The sequence below is a fragment of the Dipodomys ordii genome, unplaced genomic scaffold, assembly GCF_000151885.1.
Source record: "Dipodomys ordii isolate 6190 unplaced genomic scaffold, Dord_2.0 Scaffold71, whole genome shotgun sequence".
In the NCBI taxonomy this organism is placed as follows: domain Eukaryota; kingdom Metazoa; phylum Chordata; class Mammalia; order Rodentia; family Heteromyidae; genus Dipodomys; species Dipodomys ordii.
The window spans coordinates 2,824,876-2,847,196 of record NW_012267287.1 but is presented as its reverse complement, the minus strand read 5'-3'; the positions used below and the strand labels follow the sequence as shown (position 1 = coordinate 2,847,196).

The window sequence follows — 22,321 nt, the reverse complement described above, 5'->3', positions numbered from 1 at the left end:
GGGATGGCCGGTGAGAGGTGAGAGGCGCCCGGCGGGCCGGCGGCCACCTACCTTGAGCCACTGCTCGGCCTGCTCCCTGCTCTGCACGGCAAGCACCAGGGGGTCGGTGCCCTGCTGGGTGATCTTCAGCTCGTGCTGCTTCTTTTTGCTGTCTTTCGGGATGTAGGCGACGCTGCAGCCTTGCAGCGGCAGCTCCATCTGCGGCTGCTGGTCCTTGGAGCTCTTGTAGCACTGCGTTCAACACAAGCCAATGCGTCTTGTCAGGGAGTGGCGCGGAGCCGGGCACGGTGGCTCCCACCCGAGGATCACCGTTAAAGCCAGTCTGGGCAGCAACATCTGGGACACCTCCTATCTCCAATTAACCAGCAAAAAGCCAGAAGTTCAAGTGTGGCTCAAGCGGAGAAGCACTCACTTTGAGCAAAACCACTAAGAGACAGAGCCCAGGCCCTGAGTTCAAGCCCCAGTACTAACTCAAAAAACACAGCAAAATAAAGCCTGGCATTGTGAAACTGTGGGTGGCGCCAGGGTTGGTCGTGGAACTGCTGCAAGGTTGGGAAGGGTCTGCACACTAGCAGGTATCCACGCACACACACACGCATGCGCACTTTCATGACCCAGAAGGGCCTTCGCCTGCTCATTACCAAGAGTTTACTGAGCATCTGGACATGATAAAGCTGAGGTTCTAGATTCTGCGGGAGCCAGGGAGGCCCTGCTTGGATAAGGTGGAGGTTCTGGGGTGCTGCTTCACAACATTTTGCAACTCTGTCTGAATAACGCATCAAATGCACTAGCGTTCACACGATCACTGTGGCATGCCAGGCTCTCTCGGATTTGCTGAGACTACACAGCCAGCACTGCTTAGGGTCAGCAAATGTCACTTTTGTGCCCCCCCTGCCAGGTGTGCTTTCCTGTGTCCCCCAAAGCTCACGCTGTTCGGCAGACCCGCCAGGTGCTCTAAGACACCCAGCGATTGGCTCACAGCCGAGGTCTGCGTCCCGCAGCCCTGGTGTCTTATTATTTGGAACCAAAGACATCCTGTGTGCGGAACACCTGGTTCTGCTCAGTCGCTGGTCCAAGCTGGGCCTGGGAGTTCAGGCTCACTGAGTCCGCTTCCTCATTAGCAAACTGGGCTTTGACACTGTTGATATTTTACTAATTGACACTAAAAATCACATGCTACCAAGTCCTGAGAGTCTACACAAGACTCTGCATGTGTGCCATTCAACCCCCCAGGTGGAGCCTGGGTGGCTTAGTGCCGACCCCAGGGCCACCTGCACGAGGCAGAGCCGGAAGGCAGCGCACGCCGCCCACCGGCGATGGGCAGTGCGGTGACAGTCACCCACTCTCTGCTCAGTCTGAAAAACACAGTTTTGATCCGGCATTTAATCAAAGTCGATGCTTTCTGCCCATGTTTCATTTTCGTTCCACTATTTGGAAGTATTCTAAGTGGGAGCTACTATGCTTAGGATGTAGAGAGGAGAAACTCGTTGAAGGCCAGAGGGGAGGAGGGAGAGATGTAGAGGGTCGGGGAGAAGGGTTGCAGGTCTGGACCCCAAGATGCTGCTCCCCGCCCACAGCCCAGGCTGTATGTGGGGTGTGTGTGCTTAAGATATCGTCTTCTAACCACATCTGCAGCCAGTACATGAGACCGTAAATGAGGGCTGTGTTCATGGAGTTCTTCAGGCTTTAAAATCCCCAAGAGCATCATTTCTGGCATATTCTCAATGTGGGAGACATTCAGGCCACACATGTGGAGAAGCAATGTACCCCACTGTTCTAAAAGACACCGACAAAGACATTCATTTAAAAACATACGATGGTCTGTGACTCGAGGAAATTATGACTCCCACAAGTCAAAAAACTTGGTTTTAACAACAACAACAACAACAAAAAACCACCAAAAAATGATCATCTGTTCCATTAAAACATGACTGGTGAAAACAGAAAGGCTCAGTTTTGCTTTGTGACACACTTCTGAGCAATTACCAGCCAACTTGAAAGAAAAGCAGAAGGCAAAAATGTACTAGTAAGAGCCAGGCACCAGGCAGGAGGCTGAGATCTGAGGACTGCAGTTCAAACCCACCATGGGAGACAAAACTATGAGACTCTTATCTCCAATTAACCAGAAAAAAGCCAGAAGTGGAGCTGTGTCTCAAGTGGTACAGCACCAGACTTGAGCGTGAATAGTTAAGAAACAGCACCCCGGTCCTAAGTTCATGCCCTAGTGTTGGCACATGTGTGCGTGAACACGAGCTAATGAACATTCACGAGCAAACACACACAGGTTCTGTTGAGTTCATAACTGATGACCAGGCAAGTTTTCCAGTGGGGAGGAGAGGGTGGGGGATGGAGGCTCACCCCCCTCCCTCACTAGAGGCTTCCATGGGAACAACTCCATGGCCCGCTGCAGGCTGGGCTACGGCTTCCACCCCCAGCTTCTGGTTCATTCTCTCCAACTTCCTATGTTGCCTCTTGGGTTAATTTCCAAAAGAATTTCCTTCCCCCCAGCGCCTCCCCTCCCATGGTGACCTGGCTGGGAGGAATTCACTGACTCACGGTCCATCCTGCACCGCCTGGCAAGTTACAGCATTCGAGCATTTCCACTGACAGCCGCAGGCCCGGCAGGGCGGGGAGGCTCCGAGCCCGGGATGCACAGCCTGGCCTGCCGCCCGCCCAGGCCCAGCCAGGGCTCGGCGGGGCTCAGTCCAGCTCAGCCTGTTCACTGAGCTGGGATGGCTCTGGCGTTCACCGTGCCCCCAGCACTCCAGGGCCCGGCTCCGGCGATCAACGCAGCCCCAGCACGGCTCCCTGCCCCGCACGCCCGGCACTGCGATGCGCTCACCAGCAGCTTGGTGTCCTTGACGACGCACAGCAGCTTGGTCCACTGGCCGAACCGTTTCTTGCGCAGCAGGAAGGCGCAGATCTTGGCGTCCTTCACCAGGTCCATGGAGGCCTCCTCCGACGGCCACTGGTGCCGCGTCTTCTTCCCCTTCCCATCCTCCTCCTCCTCGTCATAGGACTCATAGGAGCTGCTCATGGCGTCCGAGTCATAATCTGCCAGGCAGGTAGCACAGGTTAGAGGAGCACAACACCGATTTTCTAATCTCTGAGGAAACTCAGTGAGAAAGGGGCGGCTGTACTAACTCAATAAAATGCTCCCACAGGAAGTGACTAACCCATCCCTAAGCTGGGCTCTGTGACTCCTGCCTGTAATCTCAGTTACTTGGAAGACTAAGATCAAGGTTTGAGGCCAACCCCTGGCAGAAACGTCCTCAAGACTCCGTCTGCACAGAGGGAAGCCGGATGCAGCAGCGCACCCATATAATCCCAGCAACTACAAGAAGCCTCAAGATGGACCGTGACTTTCCTAAAAGCAACTGGAAAAAAAAAACTAGCCTCCTCGCTCTGCCTTTTTCTAGCTCTTTTCTCTTTCTCAGCTCTCTCCTGTTTCCCAGCTCTCTCTTCTCTTTTCTAGCTCTTTTCTCTCTTTCCCAGCTCTCTCTTTTTCCCAGCAATTTCTCTTTCCCAGCTCTCTCTTCTCTTTCCCAGCTCTTTCTCCCAGCAGGTCTATTGAATAAACCTACCCCTTACCTGAAAAAAAAACTAGCCTGGAGGCCTGGATCGGCAGTAGAGTGCCAGGGTGCCAACGTAGCGTGCGAGGGGCTGAGTTCAAACCCAAGTACCACCAAGAGGAAGAACCCCAAGCCATGGCTGTGTCCCATGCCCGCTGCACCCGCTCCGGGGACCCACTCACTGGCTGTGATGTACTCCGGGGCTTTCCCGGGGCTCAATGGCACCGCTTCCTCGTAGTAGCCCTCAGGGAGCGAGGCCGTGGGCAAGGGCGGAGGCCCGCTGTCAGGAGGCTGAGAGAGGAAAACTCGGGGTTGGCTTGGGGTGGGGGGGCTTCACCCCACAGCACTTCCTCCTCACAGCCGTCGCTGGACAAGAGCCCTCAGCCCCAGGCTGCAAGGCCAGCTCCTGTTCACACCACACCAGCCCTGTCCTGGTCCTGGTCGCAGCCACAGCCACGGCCACGGCCACACCAGCCTACCAGTGAGACGCTGCACAGCAGCCGGTCCTGGGCACAGCAGCCCTCCCCAGCGCAGCCGGGCTGGCTCGGACCGGCTCAGGCTGGCCTCGGGGCCGCTCTGACCCAGGGATGGGTTCCCTTGTCCTTGCAATCCCCGCGTAGACGCGCCCTATAAACTTCCCAATCTCTATCTCTGGAGTAGCTGGGATTATAGGCAAGAGCCACCATGTCCTTTGTGACGTTAAACTGTCGATCCTTCCTGGTGATCACACGCTGGGAACAAGCTCATAGAGAAGCACTCTTAGCTCAGTAATTCTACCTCTAAGAATGCATGCCGCGTCCATCAGTAATGTGAAAAAGGGGCGAATGGTATTTAGGCAATCAGGTCAGCTTTGGCCTCTCTGCCAAAGTCAGGGAGAGCCGGCCTTGCCGTCACGGCAGGATGAATGTCGCTGAAGATGAGCGGCATGGAGTGTCTGGGCAGAGCAGGCTGGTGAAGGGCCCTGGCTGTGCCCTGGGGCTCGCGCCGGGTGTGTGACATCGCAGCGGTCTTCACAGCAGAGCATGTGCAGCTCTGCCTGCGCCCTCGTATACCACCTACAACACACGCCGGCGAGCTCGGGCCCAGACGCCGCCATCTTCCCCTGCCATCCCTCACTGACGCTGTGGCAGCGTGTCATCACAATCGTTTCCTCACTGGTCACCATCCCACGGTGCCCTAGTCACAAATCCAAACTCCTCACGAGGATGTGGAGACAGGAACTGCCGCCAATGGGGGGGCGTGGCCTCGGAGAGTTGGACGACACTGGGGTCTGGGAACATACGTCTCCCTCCCGCCACCCGTGGGTGAGGGCGTCCCTGGTCTGGGGAGGCACCCCGTGGGTAAGGGCGTCTGGATAAACGAGAAGCAGCGTGGCTCTGCGTGAGCCAGGCCCGCCACCGCCCCTCCCCCGCCGGGCTCCAGGGCTCTGCTGAGGACAGGTAAGGGGACATGGCCCCCGAGTCCCCCGTCAGCTGACCCCACTGACAGCAGGTGTAGAAAGTGAGTGCCGGCGTGGCTAGCGTGTCCGCTTTCCCTGACTTGAGCAGGTAGCAGGCCTGGAACTGCACAGGGCGGCGCAGGCCCGTGCACATGGAAAACTTGACTTCAACGCAAAACCTCAAACGAAGCCACCATGCTACCATGTCACACTTGGTCTCTCTTGAAGAAAATGACTCCTTAAGGGCAGAAGATTCCCAGTCACAGCCGGGGACCTCAGAGGTGACTCGAGAGCCCTGGGGCTCCCTGGCTTGGCTCTGCCTGCCCGACCTCGGCGTCTCTGTTCCTGAACCTGACCCAGAGCTCGGGCAGTCTCCCAACGCCACCTCCGAGCCAGGCCGCATCCCAGCCAGGCCGCATCCCGGCCAGGCCGCAGGCCTCCTGAGCTGGCCGGGCCTCGGGTGCCTGCGAGGGGCGGAGTGCTCACTCACCAGCCACGGCTGAGGGATCTCCGGCAGAGGCAGCTGAGGGGGCGCTGGCAGGCTGCTGCTCTCCGGCCGCGGGGCGTGCTCCTTGGCTTCAAAGCCTGCAAGGCAAGCAGAGCACAGGGCTGGTGAGAGGCACTGTAGGCAGGCTCCTTCTCCAGTGCTCCACAGCGATCTGCAAGGCGGGATCGTTATTCCCTGCTTTCCAAGTAACTAAGTACACTACAGGATTGCAGAGGGAGAGAGGAGACGGGAGAAGAGGAGGAGGAGGGGATGAGGAAAAGGGAAGGGCAAGGAAGGGGAGGCGGAGGTGTTGGGGGGGAATAGAAATAGAAGCCATCGGTTTAAAAAAAAACAACAAAACCACGTGGCTGGTGCTTTAGCACAGCAGGTGGTGAAGAAAGGCTTGGTGACCGGAAGCGGTCAGAGGAAGCGGTCAGAGGCCCAGAGTGGGCATGAGGAGCAGCCTGAGAGGCGGGGTCAGGGTGTCAGGTCCTCCGCCCACCCAGGCCCCCACACCATGTCATCCCAGTAGGCGCTAGTCCAAGCCGCCGCCATCGATCACCCAGCCCCGGGCAGAATCCAGACAGCGCCACGGGTCCCCTGCGGACCTGCTGCCCGCGTGCCCTGTGCCCTCCGCCTCTCTAACCTGGCCCAGCGTCCCCTCAGCCCTCTCCCAACACCACAGAGAGTGTGCGGGGACCGTCCCCCCTCGGCAGCGCGAGGCTGCTCTTGCTGCCGGCTGGCCGGCGGGCATCTGGGAACGTGGGTGCAGAAGTGACAGGGAAGGTGTTTGCGGGGCTACGCTGCTTGCACAGAGGACGTGGGCCATGCAGACCCGGTTCTTCCTGGCAGGGTCTGAAGATCAGGGATGTGCTAAAGAGCCTACAAGGCACCCCAGGAAGAGCTCCGGCGGGCATCTGAGCTGCTTCTGGAAACAGAAACATGGCGCCAGGTCCTGACCCTCCAGCTAAGAGTGGGGTGCTCTTGGGAGCCCCACAATTCTATTCACTCCTGGCAGATAGCCCAGCACTTGGCACAAGACAGGCTCTCAAGGACACTCGCCAAATAAACAGCTCCAATGACCATCGATGAATGGGCAAAACATCTTAGAAAGGAGGTGGAATCCAAGGCGGGCTGGAGGTGAAGGGGCTGGGAGAAGGGAGCCCCCTCTGCAGGACTGTACCCGAGCACACCTCTGGAGGACTGTACCCGAGCCCACCTCTAGAGGACTGTACCCAAGCCCACCTCTGGAGGACTGTACCCGAGCCCACCTCTGCAGGACTGTACCCCAGCTGACCTGTGGAGGACTGACACCCCCACCCCGCCCCAGCCCACCTCTGCAGGACTGTACCCGAGCCCACCTCTGGAGGGCTGACCCCCACCCCCACCCCAGCCCACCTCTGCAGGACTGTCCCCAAGCCCACCTCTGGAGGACTGTACCCAAGCCCACCTCTGGAGGACTGTACCCGAGCCCACCTCTGCAGGACTGTACCCGAGCCCACCTCTGGAGGACTGTATCCGCAGCAGGATGTTGCTGAGCACTGCCTTCTTCTCCCTGATGGTGGATGTGAGATACTCATGGTCAAGGAGTTCGAGGAAGAGGCGAAGTTCAACTATTAACTCTTCCATTGCTGAGAACAAAGGAGAGAGAAGGGAGGGGATTATGAGACTCCTTGGTATGTCGGTAATGTCACAATAAAAACCTACCCAAACATCACAGCATGAATGTACACCTCAATCTCCAAAGGCTTCCATTCCTAGCTTTTCCTCAAGTGCTCCTGCTTAGCAGATATCAGGTATACGAGGCGTTTCACTGTGGTATTTTCATGCATGCACAATGTACCATGATCCAGCCCAGCCCTCGCTTACGCTCTTAGCCTCCCCGCCTCGGAAGACAATGTCTAAACATTTCATTATTCTATTTTCATACCTGCATAAAAATCCAACCATCTCACCCGAGCGCACCCTCTCCTTCTGTCTACACCCTCCCCTTCACGTTTCTACCCACAGTCCCGCTTTCATGTTCCTGTCATTCAGGAACGACTCGATTCTGAATAGGACGGTATGCAGTGTTTGTCTGCCAGCATGGTCTGTTTCACTTAACACGATGACCTCCAGTTCCATTCATTTTCCTGCAATAGGATAATTCCACTTTTCTTTAGTGCAGACTAATACTGTTGTGTATGTGCATGCGTACGCATGTGTGTGCATGCATGCACACACACACCCATCGTATTTCTCTTTGTCCACTCAGGTGGAGAGCACTTGGGCTGATTCCACAGTCCGGCTACTGTGAACACTGCTCTGCAAACCCGGGTGTGCGGGTATCTAGGCTGTGTTTCCACTTAAATTCCTTCAAATACAGCTCTAGGGTGGCAGGACCGTCGGAAGGCAGATGCTTTTAATTGTGTGAGGAACTTCCACACGGACCCCCATGGTGCTCCCACCAACAGTGTCTGAGGGTCCATTTCCCCATATCTTCGCCAGGATGTCTTCCTGATTCTGCCTGGGGCGAAATGGAATCTTAGTGGAGTTTGGCCCTGAATTTGTTTTATGGCTAGGGATTTTGAACATTTCTTCATGTATCAATTAGCTGTTTATATTTCTTCTTCTGAGAACAGTTCAATTCACATATGTAATTATTAATGGCAATCTTTGTTCTACTGTTTAACTTTCGGAGCTCTTGGAGTATTTTGGCTATCTTCTTTATCTGATGACAAGCTGGCCAAGGTTTTCTGCCAGAGAACACCTATCCCAGCGACCACTGCAACCTAACTGAAAGTCTACTAAAGACATGGGTGTCCCTTCTGAAACACCTCGCTCCTTCACATTGTGTCAAAGCAGCAGATTTCAGCTAAAAGAAGCACCAGAGCCAACTGCCAAAGATGATGTCATGCCCCAAAGCTGATGTCACGGCTTAGTGTCAATGTACGATGCAGAATTCCAGTGTTAAGGAGAAGGAGGTCGGAGCCAGGTGCACTGACTTATCCCAGCTACTCAAGAAGCTGAGGTCAGGAGACTCACAGAGGACAGCCTGGGCAAAAAGTATTGAGATCTCATGTCAACTGTAATGGTGCACGCCTGTAATACCAGCCACATGGAGGCACATGTTAGCGAAGTGTGGCCCAGGCTGGTACAGATTTTTTAAAAGGAGGAGGTGACGGTGAAGGAAGAGGAGAGGGAGGAGAAGGAAGAGGAAGGGAAGGAGGAGGAAGAGGAGGGGGAGGAGGAGGAAGAGGAGGGGGAGGGGGAGGAAGAGGAGGGGGAGGAAGAGGGCAAAGGCAGGGCAAGGGGAAGGAGAAGGAAAAAAGGAGTAGAAGGAAAGGGGGGAGGGGAGGCAGGAGGGATGGGGAGAAGGAGGGAGAGGAAAGGAGGGGGGAGGGAACGGCAGGAGTTGCACAGCCCCACCTCTTCCAACTATGCAGCCTTGAATCCCAGCCAAGGGTCTGCAGGCAGTCCCTTCTACTATGTTAAATTCCTTCCCGGTTTTCCCTCATCAATCCTTAACATCTTCTCTCCAAAACGTTACAGTGGTAGAAATGACATGAAGCAGCGTGATGGGACTGGCCCCAAACAAAGATCTACCCCGAGGAAACCGGGGACTCATTCCCTGGAGGACTTCTGCTCATCCTAAGCCTCTGGCGCTCACATGGCCCTGCTGCCCTCCACCGCCCTTTACAAAGTCCAGGCTTCGAAGCACACAGCTACAATCCCAGCTCCAGTTTTTCTAAGTCATGTAATACGAGTAAACAGTTCCCCAAGTTGTCTCCCTCTTGCTAAAGAAAGGATGGGTATTATGAACCCGTGGGCTAGTGTGCGGCAGAGCCCGCATCCATCCAGCAGGCCGCTCCTTGACCACATGCTTGCAGCGTGATCAGAACTCAAAGATCGAGGACCCATGGTGGAGGCTGTCGGTCACCGGGGCTCATCAACAGCCTCGCAGCACCAAACAGCGAGGAAGGCTGTTCTGTGAGAGACTGCACATCCAGCGGGAGCCGGGCAAAACAGATCACTGCTCAGAAGACCGCCATGTGTCAGACTGTCATCAAGGAATCCCCCCAAAACAAGCCTCAACCCCGATGGCTTCACAGTGCGATTGGGCCAAAGCCTGAACACCACACTGTGTATAAAGTGGTCCAGGAGATAGGATAAAACCTGAAAATTCCCAGAGGCTTTGATTTGATGTCTAAACCTAAAGGCAACTGCACAAATGAGAAAACCAAAAGCCAATCTCTCCTAGCAAAGTCCTTCCATAGGCCTCCACCTCTGACTGCCCACTTCCACAGCAGGCTACAGCTACCAGCTTCTTTCTGTTCAGATCACGTCTCTTCTCTGCTCGAACTGTCCTGGAACAACATCCCTCCCTCTTGGCTAGGTTGACAGGCAGAAACCACCGTGCCCAGCTGTACATTCAGAAGCAGTCTCTAGCGTAATGCCCAGGCCGGCCTCCAACCTGAGATTCTCCTGCCCTCAGCCTCCCCAATAGCCTCCCTGACCTTCCCCACCAGTTTCTCCAAAGCCCATTTCGGGATCTTAGTTTTCTTCGTTTCCCAAATTCCTCTCTTTTCACACCTGCTTGTTCCTCACACACACAAGCAGCTCTCAGCAGCTCAAGTTCCCTCTGGCTCTGCCCATGAGACTTTACACATGCTGCTGGTCCATGTCTGGTGTGTCTCACCCATCCCTAACGCGTACATACATGTGCATGCACACACACAACAAGTGCACACACATGCGTGCACACACACTATTCCGTCTCCCACCTGGTCGTCTCTCTCTGGCTGTCACCACCTCTGATCTGCCCTCAGCCCCTTCCCACGTTACACTGTTCAAGGCTCTTGTGTTGAGGTCCCCGCTGAGCAGGTGGCGGGGACCACAGCGTGACTTCTCTGCCTGGGTGAGTTGTCTGTCCAGCACGACGCTGGCGAACAGCATGTGTGTGTGCTGAGTGCGAGTTCATGAACCAGCACCCAACCTCCTGGAGGGCTGTGTTCAAGACAGAACCGCAGAGATGACGGCTCCTCCTCTCCTAGCAGGTGTCCTGGGTGGCATGCTCAGAACACACCTGGGACATGGGGGGGACACACAGGCCATGCTCCCGGGCAGCAGGTGACCAGGGGCTGGGCCTTCCAAGGCACACACGCATTCCAGCTGCTGCAGGCATGAGACACAGAGGCCCCTGCATACTTTCCCTTATAGGGCTACAGCTCACATCCTCTGCCTCCTCCTGATCCTTCCACAGCCTCCCAGAAAATGCAAACGGGCTGCTTAGAGCTCGACCTAAGATCTATGAGCAAGCAGCCTCCCTTTAGACGCTAACTGGGCAGAAAGCTTCCCTCCGCTCCACACAACATCTGAGACTCTCAAACTCAACACAGCCATGACTTCAAAGACTGGGGGACCCTGGATCCCAGCCACTGAGCTCCCTGACTTCCCATGCTCCATTCCATTCTGCCCCGCAGGACTCCCAAGGACTGTAAACAAATGTCTCCCACCTCAGCCCAGCAGTTCCATCTGCAACTCACGCCTGGGGTCTCTCTCCAGGGGGCGCAGACCCAGTCAGCCTGCTGGGCTCCCCAGACAGCTGCAGCTCTGACTCACAGGTCCCCAAGGAAAGCCAGCTTCTAAGGGGGTGCCCTCCCTCTGAGCTTCCTGTCTGGACTACCCGAGCCTGCAGGAGGCCCCAGAGGAACCAGTCAAAATCCACAGCCACGTTCTTCTGGAAGATCACCGTGCTCCCTGAAAGGCCTGCTCATTTGTTTGTGGATGATTTGAGTCATGGTGGAAAATGGCCTGCCATTGTTTTGTAGAAAACAAAAGACAGGCAAACGTTTGGACCTGGTGTACTTTCCCCCACCACGTTAATACTGGGGCTTCGATTCAGGGCCTGGACACTGCCCTTAGCTTTTCACTCAAGGCTGGTGCACTACCGGTTAAGCCGCACTCCACATCTAGCTTTTTCCTGATTAATCTGAGATAGACTTCCCTACCTAGGCTGGCTTTGAACTGTGATTCTCAGATCTGTTTCATGAGCTACCACAGCCGTCACTGACTGAACATGCTTTTACTTTTAACTGATCACAACTGACACAGCCTCAGGACCGGCTGTCCGATTCCCCAGCAGGGAGGAGACGGCTGACACGAACCACGCTGGCTGCTGCTGAAAGCATCCCACTTAGCTCTATCTAGCTGCTCAATTTCCTTCAGCTCAACCCAATTACCAGGTTGTTAAAAACGGAAGAAAAGCTGGAGAGGGTACAGGTCAAGAGGAAGCCTGGGAGGAGCAGAAGAGCAGAGCCGGACAGGGACGTGTGTGCTGAACACACACAAGGACACCAAAACAACACACTCACGCACAGATGCTTGGGTGTCCAAATGTGTGGCATAAAGGCAGAAGAGGCAATCCCTTCAGTCCAAGTAAGGAAACAAGCAGGTAAATTAAAGGTCAGAGGGAGTAAGAGGCCAACAGGAAAAAGCACCTAGGTGGATGGAGGGTGTGGCTTAGTGGATCAAGCACCTGTCTAGGACATGAAAAGGCCTGGGTTCAAACCCAAAGTCGCAAAAACAAAAGCCATCTAGCCGGCATTTCTATGTCAATTCTTTTTGTAATCTCTGGGTGGTTTTATTAAGTTAAAAAACATAAAGCTGGAAGAAAGCCATCTACAGGAGGTCATGAATCCCATTCAAAACTCTAAGGAACCAATATGCCTGTGGCTAACATTGTCAGCCTAGCTACTCCCAGATGGAGACGTGAGGGTTGTAATTCAAAACCAGCCAGGACATGAAAGCCTGTGAGATTCTTATCTCCAATAAACTACCCTCCCCCCCCCCAAAAAAAGCCAGAAGCTGTGGCTCAAGTGTTAAAGTGCCAGCCTGGAGCAAACAAGCTCAGAGATAGCTCTCAGGAGTTCACACTCCATGTCCGGCACACACACGCGCGCGCGCGCGCACACACACACACACACACCAAAGAAAAAGGAACATTACAAGTAAAACCAAATGGACTAAAAACAGGCCAATGACAGATCGTTTGCAGTGAGCACAGAAGCAGCGCTAACTCATGCACATATTTCTAGTTTGGGGACTCTTCCAGCCCCTCAGCCTCATACATAAAGCACACACAAGCCCACACCCATGCACAGACCCTTCCTGCAACACAGGACATCTTGAAGACTGGCTGGAACATGGGACACAGGCCTGGAAATGTCACAGAACTCCCCCTCCTATAGCTAATGTATGCTAATAAGAAACAAAGTAACATCTTGGGCTTAGCTGTCAGGCCTGGCTCATTAACTGTCTCACCCCATAAAGAAGTTACTAATTTCAGGAATAACTTGCTTGGATGGAAAAACTTGAATTTTCAAAAATGAAATTGTTCACTTATTTTAGAAAACCGAGCTGCTTGCCATAGAGAAAGAATTTACATTATGGGTCATCCAAATGCACCAAAGACTCAGACCACACAGCCTCTGGGCGACAGATCCACCAGCAGCCCCTCTCCTACCCAGGCAGTGCCCAGTCCTTGCCCTGATGTGTGCTGGGGTCCCTCAGGAGAGAGGCCATGGGCGCCCAGTTGGCCGGGTCCCAACAGGACGGAGAGGGAACACAAACCACTTCACATGTGGATGCTCAGCTGCTCAGATGAAGGGGGACAGCTCCCCCAGGAAGATGGGGACCAGAAGGCCCAAGCAATCTACACAGCACTACACTGAAGAAAACCCCAGGACCTGGTTCATGAGTGAACTCCACCAAACATTTCAGGAGAAATACTAATAAATTATCTATCAAGCCTTGCAGAAAATTGAAGAGAAAAGCAAACAAATATTCAGAGGGGAAAAGACACTACCACAAGGACCCCAAACCAAACCCTCGTGGGCATGGACTCAATTTTAGCAAATGGAAATAGCACGTTAGGAGCAGTGGGGTGCGTCCTTAGAAGGAGGTGGGCAAAACATCAGAAAATCAATCAATGTACCTCACAGACCCTTGAAGAGATATGACTATCTTCTTATTTTTTTATGGGGAGCGGGGTCCGGTCATGGGCCTGAACTCTGGGCCTGGGCGCTGTCCTTCAGCTCTTCAGCTCAAGGCTAGCACTCTACCACTTGAGCCACAGCGCCACTTCCAGCTTTTTTCTTTTTTCTTATGTGGTGCTGAGGAATTGAACCCAGGGCCTCAGGCATGCAAGGCAAGCACTCTACCACTGAGCCACCTTCCCAGCCCCATGACTATCTTCACAGATAGAGGCATGTGATAAAATCCTAGTATCCATTCATGTTGGGGGAAGATCCCAGAAAATGAGAAGTAAGCCAGGGACCAGTGGCTCATTCCTGCAATTCTAGCTCCTCAGGAGGATGAGATATGAGGATCTCGGTGTGAAGCTGACCCAGTCAGAAATCTATAAGACTCCATCTCCATAACTAGCAGAGCATCTGACCGTGTGTGTGGCTCAAGTGGTGAAGTGCCAGCAAAAGCCAAGTGAGATCCACAGGACACCATGACCCCGGTGCCACTTCTAAGCGAGGCCCACAGAGAGCGCTCAGCCTGGCCGCAGGAGCAGAAGAGGGCCCCGAACCATGACTCTGTGCCCAGCAGACCACGCCAGGCCGTGCAGCTACCCTGTGGGGTGATTCGGGGAGCGGGGACAAGGCCTCAGAGAAGCAGGCTGTCAGAACGTCAGGGACTCCGGCCTCCCAGCCAGCAACGACCCAACAGTACATCCAGGGAAGTCTCTTTGCGCGCCCGACGTGATGAGCTGATGTCTGGGTCACTGCTTTGCCACACACAGTGCCTGCTCTGGTCAAACTACTGAAAGTCTAACTGGGGGGTCTGGGGGTCCAGCAGAGGCATCAGGACACTGAGACTGCACAGACCCCAGTATTTCCCATCCTGTCTTATACCAGCAGGACCCAAACTAGCTGGGGTGACCCCGCGGGCCCACCCTGAAATGAGAATGGGGCTGTGCAGAGGACAGGTACTGGAAGCACCCCCATAGGGGCCAAAACGCGGGGTCTCCTGCGCCACCAGGGCCACCACAGCATCAGTCCCAGACACCTGCAGTGACACGCAGAGAACTGTGGTGCCAAAGGACACGGGGCTTCCCAGGCTGGCGGCCAGGTGTGGCAGACACCAGCGGTCTCCAGCCCGTCTATGCCTGCCTGCCCTGCTCTGCGGCGCCCTGGCTGTGGGGAAAACCACATCCATGCGTCACGGTCACAGCTGCTCTCAGCCTGCGGGGCTGTAGCAGTTCTCTACCGACCACACAACAGCCAGAGATGAAGGCTTATGGAAGAACCCTTCTCCACAGGGCCCCTAAATCTGCACCTCCCAAACTGCCTCACCAGGGTCATCACCCCTCGTCCGGGTGTGGCCCTTCATTTCCAACCAGCATGGGGTGAGGCCGGTCCTGCTGCCCAGGGGTCACCTGGAGAAGCCCCCATAGCACACCAACACTCACACCCTAGGAAAGGGCGCTCTGCATGTGGTGAGATCTGAAGAGCGTGTTCAGATTCACACGCACACACCCACGGCCTCAGCCCCTCCCCCAGCTCCACCTACACCAAGCATAGGTTCCCAGGCAGGGAAGGGCGCAGGGGGCCGGGAACAGGCAGGACGCCAGGGCCGGGCCGGGCTGGGCCTCTGGCAGCTCCGTTCTGCATGGCGGTGCTCAAGCAGCCCTGTAGAGAGAGGGTGGGCATCTCGGGTCCGTGCCAGCTCAGCCTTTCCTCCCATGTCAGGGAGGCCAGGGCTGGAGCCGGCCCATGCCTGTCCGGGTGAGCGAGGCTTTGGTAACGCAGCCCCTGCGTGGTTCCCTGGGCGCCCAGGGCTGCGCTCACAGGACAGCGGCACAGACCGTCCTGGGCCCAGCTGAACCGGGGAAACCATGGTGGCATGAGTCCCAGCACGTCTGGGTGCTCACTCCGACAAGAGGCCTCCTGGGGACAGCCAACGCCAGACACCACAGCCTTAACACAGCCCACCACCAGGCCAGCGCTGCCCAACGCCAGACACCACAGCCTTAACACAGCCCACCACCAGGCCAGCGCTGCCCAACGACAGACACCACAGCCTAATGCAGCTGACCATCGGGCCAGCGCTGCCCAATGACAGACACCACAGCCTAACTAACGCAGCTGACCACCAGGCCAGCGCTGCCCAACGACAGACACCACAGCCTTAACACAGATGACCATTGGGCCAGTGCTGGCCAAGGGGAGCAGCTCCACCTCGCTGGGGCACCAGGCTGGCCCTCCAGAGAATGCTGGACTCACTATAGTGATAAACACAAGCAGGCCGCTTGCAGTGGAAAGCTGTGATGAGAACAGGGGCCGACACCGAGAGCCAGCCTGGGAAAGCCCGGGCCCTGCGCCTGTGGGTAGAGGGGCCTTCAGCACAAGGGCCCCCTCCCTACTCCTCGCCCGGTGAGCAAAGCCTCCTGCCTGCTCCCACACACGTGCTCCACGCCACACCACGCTGGCCTCGACACAAGCCGGCTCCAAGTGTGCTCTGTGTGTTCAGGGAAATAGACTCTATGGAGGGAAATTGGAAGGCCAAGACAAAGGACCCCTTTCTAATCATAGCCTCGGGAGCCATGGAGAGAGAGGTGGACAGGAAACACATCTCAAGGCAGCCTGGAGAAAGCCAAGAGCAGGGAACCTAGCGAGGACCGGTCTGAAGGCGCTGAGCGTGGTCCTTTACACACGCCGAGTCTGCGCTGCAGGGGACAAAGGCCCGTCTTCCATGTCTCCTCTGTCCACCCCTCCTCCCGTGCACAGGCCCGTGCCTGCCGCCAGCTGGTCATCAGGCCCCCGGTTCCCGGCCCATCACGTCTCCCCTGGGCTGCTGACAGCAGGCCGGGCTGGAGCCTCAGCCCCAGGGGAGGAGGCCCAAGGCTGGCCCCTGGGGAGGGGAGGCTGAGCGGCCTACATCTGTCTGCCTGGCTCTGCTGGCAGATGGTTCTTTCGGTGAGCGTGCGGGCACGGGGGTGGCGGTGGGCAAGGCGCTCTGGGTAACATATGCCGGAGTGTTAATAGAAGCACATTAGCGAAGACGGTTGTCTCACTGATTTCGGGGCTTGGAGCTGGCGCGTGCGAAGGGACCGGGTGGACATTCTGCTCAGCACGTGATTCCCCCTCCCTCTGCAAAGCCAGCTGTGGGGCTCTTCTGTGGTCAGGTAGACACGCAGAGTCCTCCTCAGGCACGGAGCCCCGCCACAGCCGAGCGCCTGTCCTCACCAGCACGACTCTATACGGACCATCTGCACCCTAAAGAGCGGTGCCCAAGATGACAAAGCACACCCACCGGACCCCGCCCAGCACCGAGTGAGCGCTAGCGAAACTGCGGCATGCCCTCTACCCTGGGCGCTACCCTGCGGGACGGGGTGGGATGCTCCCTTCACACCTCGGCCCTCTCCGTCCCCACGGCCTCCGGACGGAAGCTGGGGTCACCACAGCCCCTCACCGGAACGCAGACTGACGCTGGTGCCAGGCGGGGACGACGGGGAGGAGTGGGCCAGGGAGGGGAGGGGATAAAGAATTAGATAACAAACTTCAGCAGAAGCCAGGGGGTGGGGGGAGCCCCACCTCTCAGGGAGAACAGGACTTCAGAGCAACTTCGAGGTTGTAGCCAACCAAAGTCAGTGTCGACCATTGGTGGCACGGCAGACAGCACACAGGTATGGGCCGGGGCAGGACGGGGGACAGCGACTGGGCTCCACTCCACGGACGCCTCCGCTGCTCTCCGGCCCTGTGCACGCAGGTCTGCTCCGCTCAGCTGCTACTCGGCTGCTCCATTTTGCTTTTTCTTTCTCCAACATTTCTTGGCATCTCCACTGTGACCCCAAACTCAGCATTCCCCATCCTAATACAGCACCCCATTGTCTAGCTTCCAGTGACTCCAGCCAACATCTGCTTTGTCATCGCTACAACCTCAGTCCCTCTCATCACGAAAGCCAGTCTCCCGGGCTCTGTGTCTGAAGCATGGCGGCCCCACCCCAGCCCAGGTTACAGACCAGCCCTCTTCCCTTCCCCCACCAGCCCACCCCACACGACTTCCCCGACCCCCAGCTCCCTGCCAGCGGGAGCGTAGCAAGGCCCCAATCGTCTGTGGGTCGGTATCCAATCACATGAGACACCCATAGAGAAGCCATGTTTTTCTTCCTGAAGCAAGAACAGGGTAAAGGATGGACTCATGAATAATCTTTCCTCAAAAAGGGCAAAGACCAAAAACATCTCTGTTGCACAGCACCTTCTCTGACGGTGATCTGAGAGTGAGCAGCGCCCTCCACACACACAGGCCTCCCACCCTGGGGCTGGGGAAGAGGAGGCGTGGGAAGCCTTGGTAGCGCTGTGCTGGTCCACTGGACTCATCTGGAGCCCTACAGGTGTTGAGGCAGAGAGCAGAAAGCAGGCTGTGGACCAGGTAACTGGACATAGTGAAGGATCCAGGGGCCTAGGCAGTGAGGTTTTCAACTGCCTGAAAACACTGAGTGACCTGTTGGCAGTGACCAGCTACAGGTCATGGTCTTTTTTTTTTTTTTTTAATGCGTTTGGGGCCTGGCGGATGGATTCATCACTACATCAGTGATTAGTAACTGACTTGGTTGAATTTTGCTGCTAGTGATTCATAAAATCACAGAGTTCCCTCCGGACCACACCACCGCACACACCCGCAGCAGTCTTGCTGGGAGATCATCGATTTGTCCGCAAATATAGCCTCTGTAGCAAATTCACACTGAAGAAAGTCTGACTTTGTAGATAGAACCTATCAGAACAACGTTCTCAGAAATCACAATTACCACCAAACCACCAAACACCCTGATGGAGGGGAAGAACAGGTCACAGGCAGCAGCCCTCAGATCACACCTATTAGCACACTGTCTGGCTACGAGTCTGACAGGACCATTCTGTGCACAGCGTGAGCCATGAGTCAAAATGAAGCAGGAGAGGAAGGAAAGAAATGAAATGAGCAGGAAAGGAAGGAGGTCACCACACACCAAACAGGCTGGGGAGCGTGGTCAGGACAGCGTCACGGGTGGACGCCCCCTCCGCCCCAGGCTGGCCGCTGCCACCAGCTACCGCCAGCCCCTCCCCGACCCAGTGGCTCTACCTACGCCACTGCCTTCTGAAACAGAACCATGCAAGGACTCCAGAAGCCCAGTGACTCAAACACCGCAAGAACCCTGGCACGTGAGTAAATACAGCCGCCTTTAACACTCATGTGTCACTGGCACGGGCGCTGCAGTGCACTGATCAAAGGAGTGGACTGCAGAGCGCCCTCCCCCAGCATTAGAACCTGACTTCCAGGGAACCAACTGGGAAACACTGAGCAGGCCTCCGGCCAGGTCGCCTCTCCTATCCCGGGCCTGTGCCCAACCCCTGGCTCGGCCTGGTGGTCCCTCCCGCCTTCCTGCTAAGGCCAGCCAGATTTTGGCACTGCTCTCCCCCTAGGCGGTGAAAGTGCTTTCGGAAGACCAAGAATGACTTCTGTGTGGAACGCAGCTGGAGGAGTCAGCTTGAGCAAGAATTCAGCACTGAAGTGGAGGCTGATCACAAGAAAGATGGCCGCTTGGGGGAGAGGGAATGAAACCAGGCCCCTGTCCCACTAGCTACTCAGGAGGCTGAGATCTGAGGATCTTGGGTTTGAAGCCAGTCTGGGCGATTAAAAGCGTGAAGTGGAGCTGTGTCTTAAGTGGTAGAGTCCTAGCCTTGAGCAAAAAGGCGCAAGAACAGCACCCAGGCCCCAAGTTCAAGCCTAGGGAAAAAAAGCTAAATTGTCAAAAAGCTAAAGGACAACACCAAGGCCCTGAGTTCAAGCCCCAGTATACACACACACATACACACGCACGTGCACGAGCACACAGGCACGCATGCACATGCACACACATGCATACACACATGCACACACACACATGCACACACAGACTACCCTCAGCTGCACTCTCAATCCTCTGCTGTCCTCAAACATCACAGTGTAGGCACCACATGCCACATGCGTGCCCAGCTTTCCACCTGGGGTAGGAACACACCTCCCTGGGGCACCACTTCCAGATCCCACTTGGTGCCACATGACTTAATGCTGTCCAACCAAGACGGAACTATCCCCATGGGGACAGCAGGCACCAGGGTGGAGCCACCCGCATCCCACGGTCTCAGGGGACAGCGGGCACCAGGGTGGAGCCACCCGCATCCCACGGTCTCAGGGGACAGCGGGCACTGAGTCAGAGCCACCCGCATCCCATGGTCTCAGGGGACAGCGGGCACTGAGTCAGTGCCACCCGCATCCCACGGTCTCAGGGGACAGCGGGCACCAGGGTGGAGCCACCCGCATCCCACGGTCTCAGGGGACAGCGGGCACTGAGTCAGAGCCACCCGCACCCCACAGTCTCAGGGGACAGCGGGCACTGAGTCAGTGCCACCCGCATCCCACAGTCTCAGGGGACAGCGGGCACTGAGTCAGTGCCACCCGCACCCCACGGTCTCAGGGGACAGCGGGCACTGAGTCAGAGCCACCCGTACCCCACGGTCTCAGGGGACAGCGGGCACCAGGGCAGAGCCACCCGCATCCCATGGTCTCAGGGGACAGCGGGCACCAGGGCAGAGCTGCCCGTACCCCACGGTCTCAGGGGACAGTGGGCACCAGGGCGGAGCCACCCGTACCCCCACAGTCTCAGGGGACAGTGGGCACTGAGTCAGAGCCACCCGCATCCCATGGTCTCAGGGGACAGCGGGCACCAGGGTGGAGCTGCCCGTACCCCACAATCTCAGGGGACAGTGGGCACCAGGGCAGTGCCACCCGCACCCCATGGTCTCAGGGGACAGCGGGCACCAGGGCAGAGCTGCCTGTACCCCACAGTCTCAGGGGACAGCGGGCACCAGGGCAGAGCTGCCCGTACCCCCACGGTCTCAGGGGACAGCGGGCACCAGGGCAGAGCCACCCGTACCCCACGGTCTCAGGGGACAGCGGGCACCACGGCAGAGCCACCCATACCCCACGGTCTCAGGGGACAGCGGGCACTGAGTCAGAGCCACCCGTACCCCACGGTCTCAGGGGACAGCGGGCACCACGGCAGAGCCACTCATACCCCACGGTCTCAGGGGACAGCGGGCACCAGGGCAGAGCCACCCGTACCCCACAGTCTCAGGGGACAGCGGGCACCAGGGCGGAGCTGCCCATACCCCATGGTCTCAGCAGCCTCAGATCATCAAGGAGAGGCCTGCGTGTGAAGGGCCAGGAAGGAGGAGGGAAGGGACAGGGCACGTGTGCAGCCAGGCAGGCGGGGAGGGAGGGCCTCCCCCTCCTGGCCAGCTTCATTAAGTTTATGAAGATGCAGGGGGCTGACAAGAGAGGTCATGCCTCCTGAACTCAGCGCAGCACCCAAAGCCAAAAGCCTGAGATCTGACAAGACCTAAGACTCAGACTGCAAGGCCTCACGCAGCACCGCTTCAGACCCCCGCCGGGGCTGACTGGCCAGCAGCATGGACGCCAGCCTTTCCAAGGCCAGCACCTGGACAGCAAGGTCCTTCTGCACCTTCAGCCTGGAACTATGTAAACTTGGGCTCAAGCCCTGCCTACACCCTCTGAACTCCTATTTATACTCCGAGCCTCACACCCTTCACAAACAGAGCCGCGCAGACCCTGCAGGAGAATGCACCGCTCGGTTCCATCATGAGCACACAACCATTCACAAAGAGGACCCGAATCTGTTCCGGCCTTCTAAATCCACAGATTTGAAAGAGCTTTCTTTGGGCAGCTCTGCTTCCAAATGTTAGGTGGAATAGATAAAATGTGATGCTTCCACGCAAGGAACAATCCGTCTTTATGGACTGTAATAGGAGCAATCTTGGAGCCCAGGGGGAGGGCCCCAGCTGGCCCGGGGACAATAATGGCAGTTGATCGTGGGCTTCCCGGTCCCCAAATCCCAGCTCTATTAATACACTGGAGCAAAAAGCTATCAATGATCTAACATCTGACTGTCACCTCACCCTGCCATCTGCTTCTCCTCCATGCAAATTTAAAATTAATAAGACCTCTCTTAAAACACACAGCTAGAAGCTCTGTCTAAAATCACAATTTCTACCTAAACCATGGGGCTGAAGATGTACCTTACACAGAAGTCTGAAGTACCTCAATTCTAGACCCAGAATTGCACAGCAACTGTAATACTCCAAATTGATTTTTTTTCTAAAATTGCCACTCCCAAATGCCTACTTTCTTGCATGTTTAATAAAACATGTGAGGAAATTGGAAATCGAAGGCCTTTTCTACATACCAAGACTTAGGGACACAGGTGTGATCCACAGCCCACCCGAGGACTTGAACTCAGGGCCTGGGTGGTGTTTCAGAGCTTTTACCCTCCAGACTAGTGCTCTGCCTTTTGAGTCCTACCTCCACATCTGGTTTTTTGATGGTTCATTGGAGATAAAAATCTCACAGGCTTTCCTGCCTAGACTGGCTTCAAATCATGATCCTCCAATCACAGCCTCCTGGGTAGGTAGGATGACAGGTGTGAGCCACTGGAGCACATATGAGCCAGCAGACATGAACTGTCTGAGAAGACTCAGGGGCTGGGGCCTGGCTCAGCGGTACAGCACACATGTGCTCAAGGCCCTGGGCTCAATCTACACACACACACACACACACACCAGCAGGTGCAGAACCTCACCCAGGGGACCTATACAATCCTGTGCCTCAGTTTTTCCTCTCCTGCCCCCCTCAGGGGCCTACGCTGGAATCCCCGGTGAAGGGCGGTGACCCGCAGCTCACCGCTTTCTCTTCCGCAACCTCTTTCACTTCCACACAGACCCAAACCTTCTTCCTCCCAGG

General features: G+C 56.3%; 1 protein-coding gene across 1 annotated transcript in view; it reads right to left on the bottom strand.

Moving 5' to 3' along the window:
• Afap1 (actin filament associated protein 1) overlaps positions 1-7,126 on the bottom strand; it is a 50,391-nt gene extending 43,265 nt beyond the window's left edge. The window contains exons 1-5 of the mRNA XM_013023915.1: positions 7,000-7,126; positions 5,501-5,595; positions 3,755-3,863; positions 2,843-3,054; positions 52-231 (exon numbers count right to left, since the gene is read on the bottom strand). Coding sequence (XP_012879369.1) covers positions 52-231; positions 2,843-3,054; positions 3,755-3,863; positions 5,501-5,595; positions 7,000-7,126 — 723 coding nt within the window. The remainder of the gene's footprint in view (positions 1-51; positions 232-2,842; positions 3,055-3,754; positions 3,864-5,500; positions 5,596-6,999) is intronic.
• Positions 7,127-22,321: the final 15,195 nt, after the last annotated feature.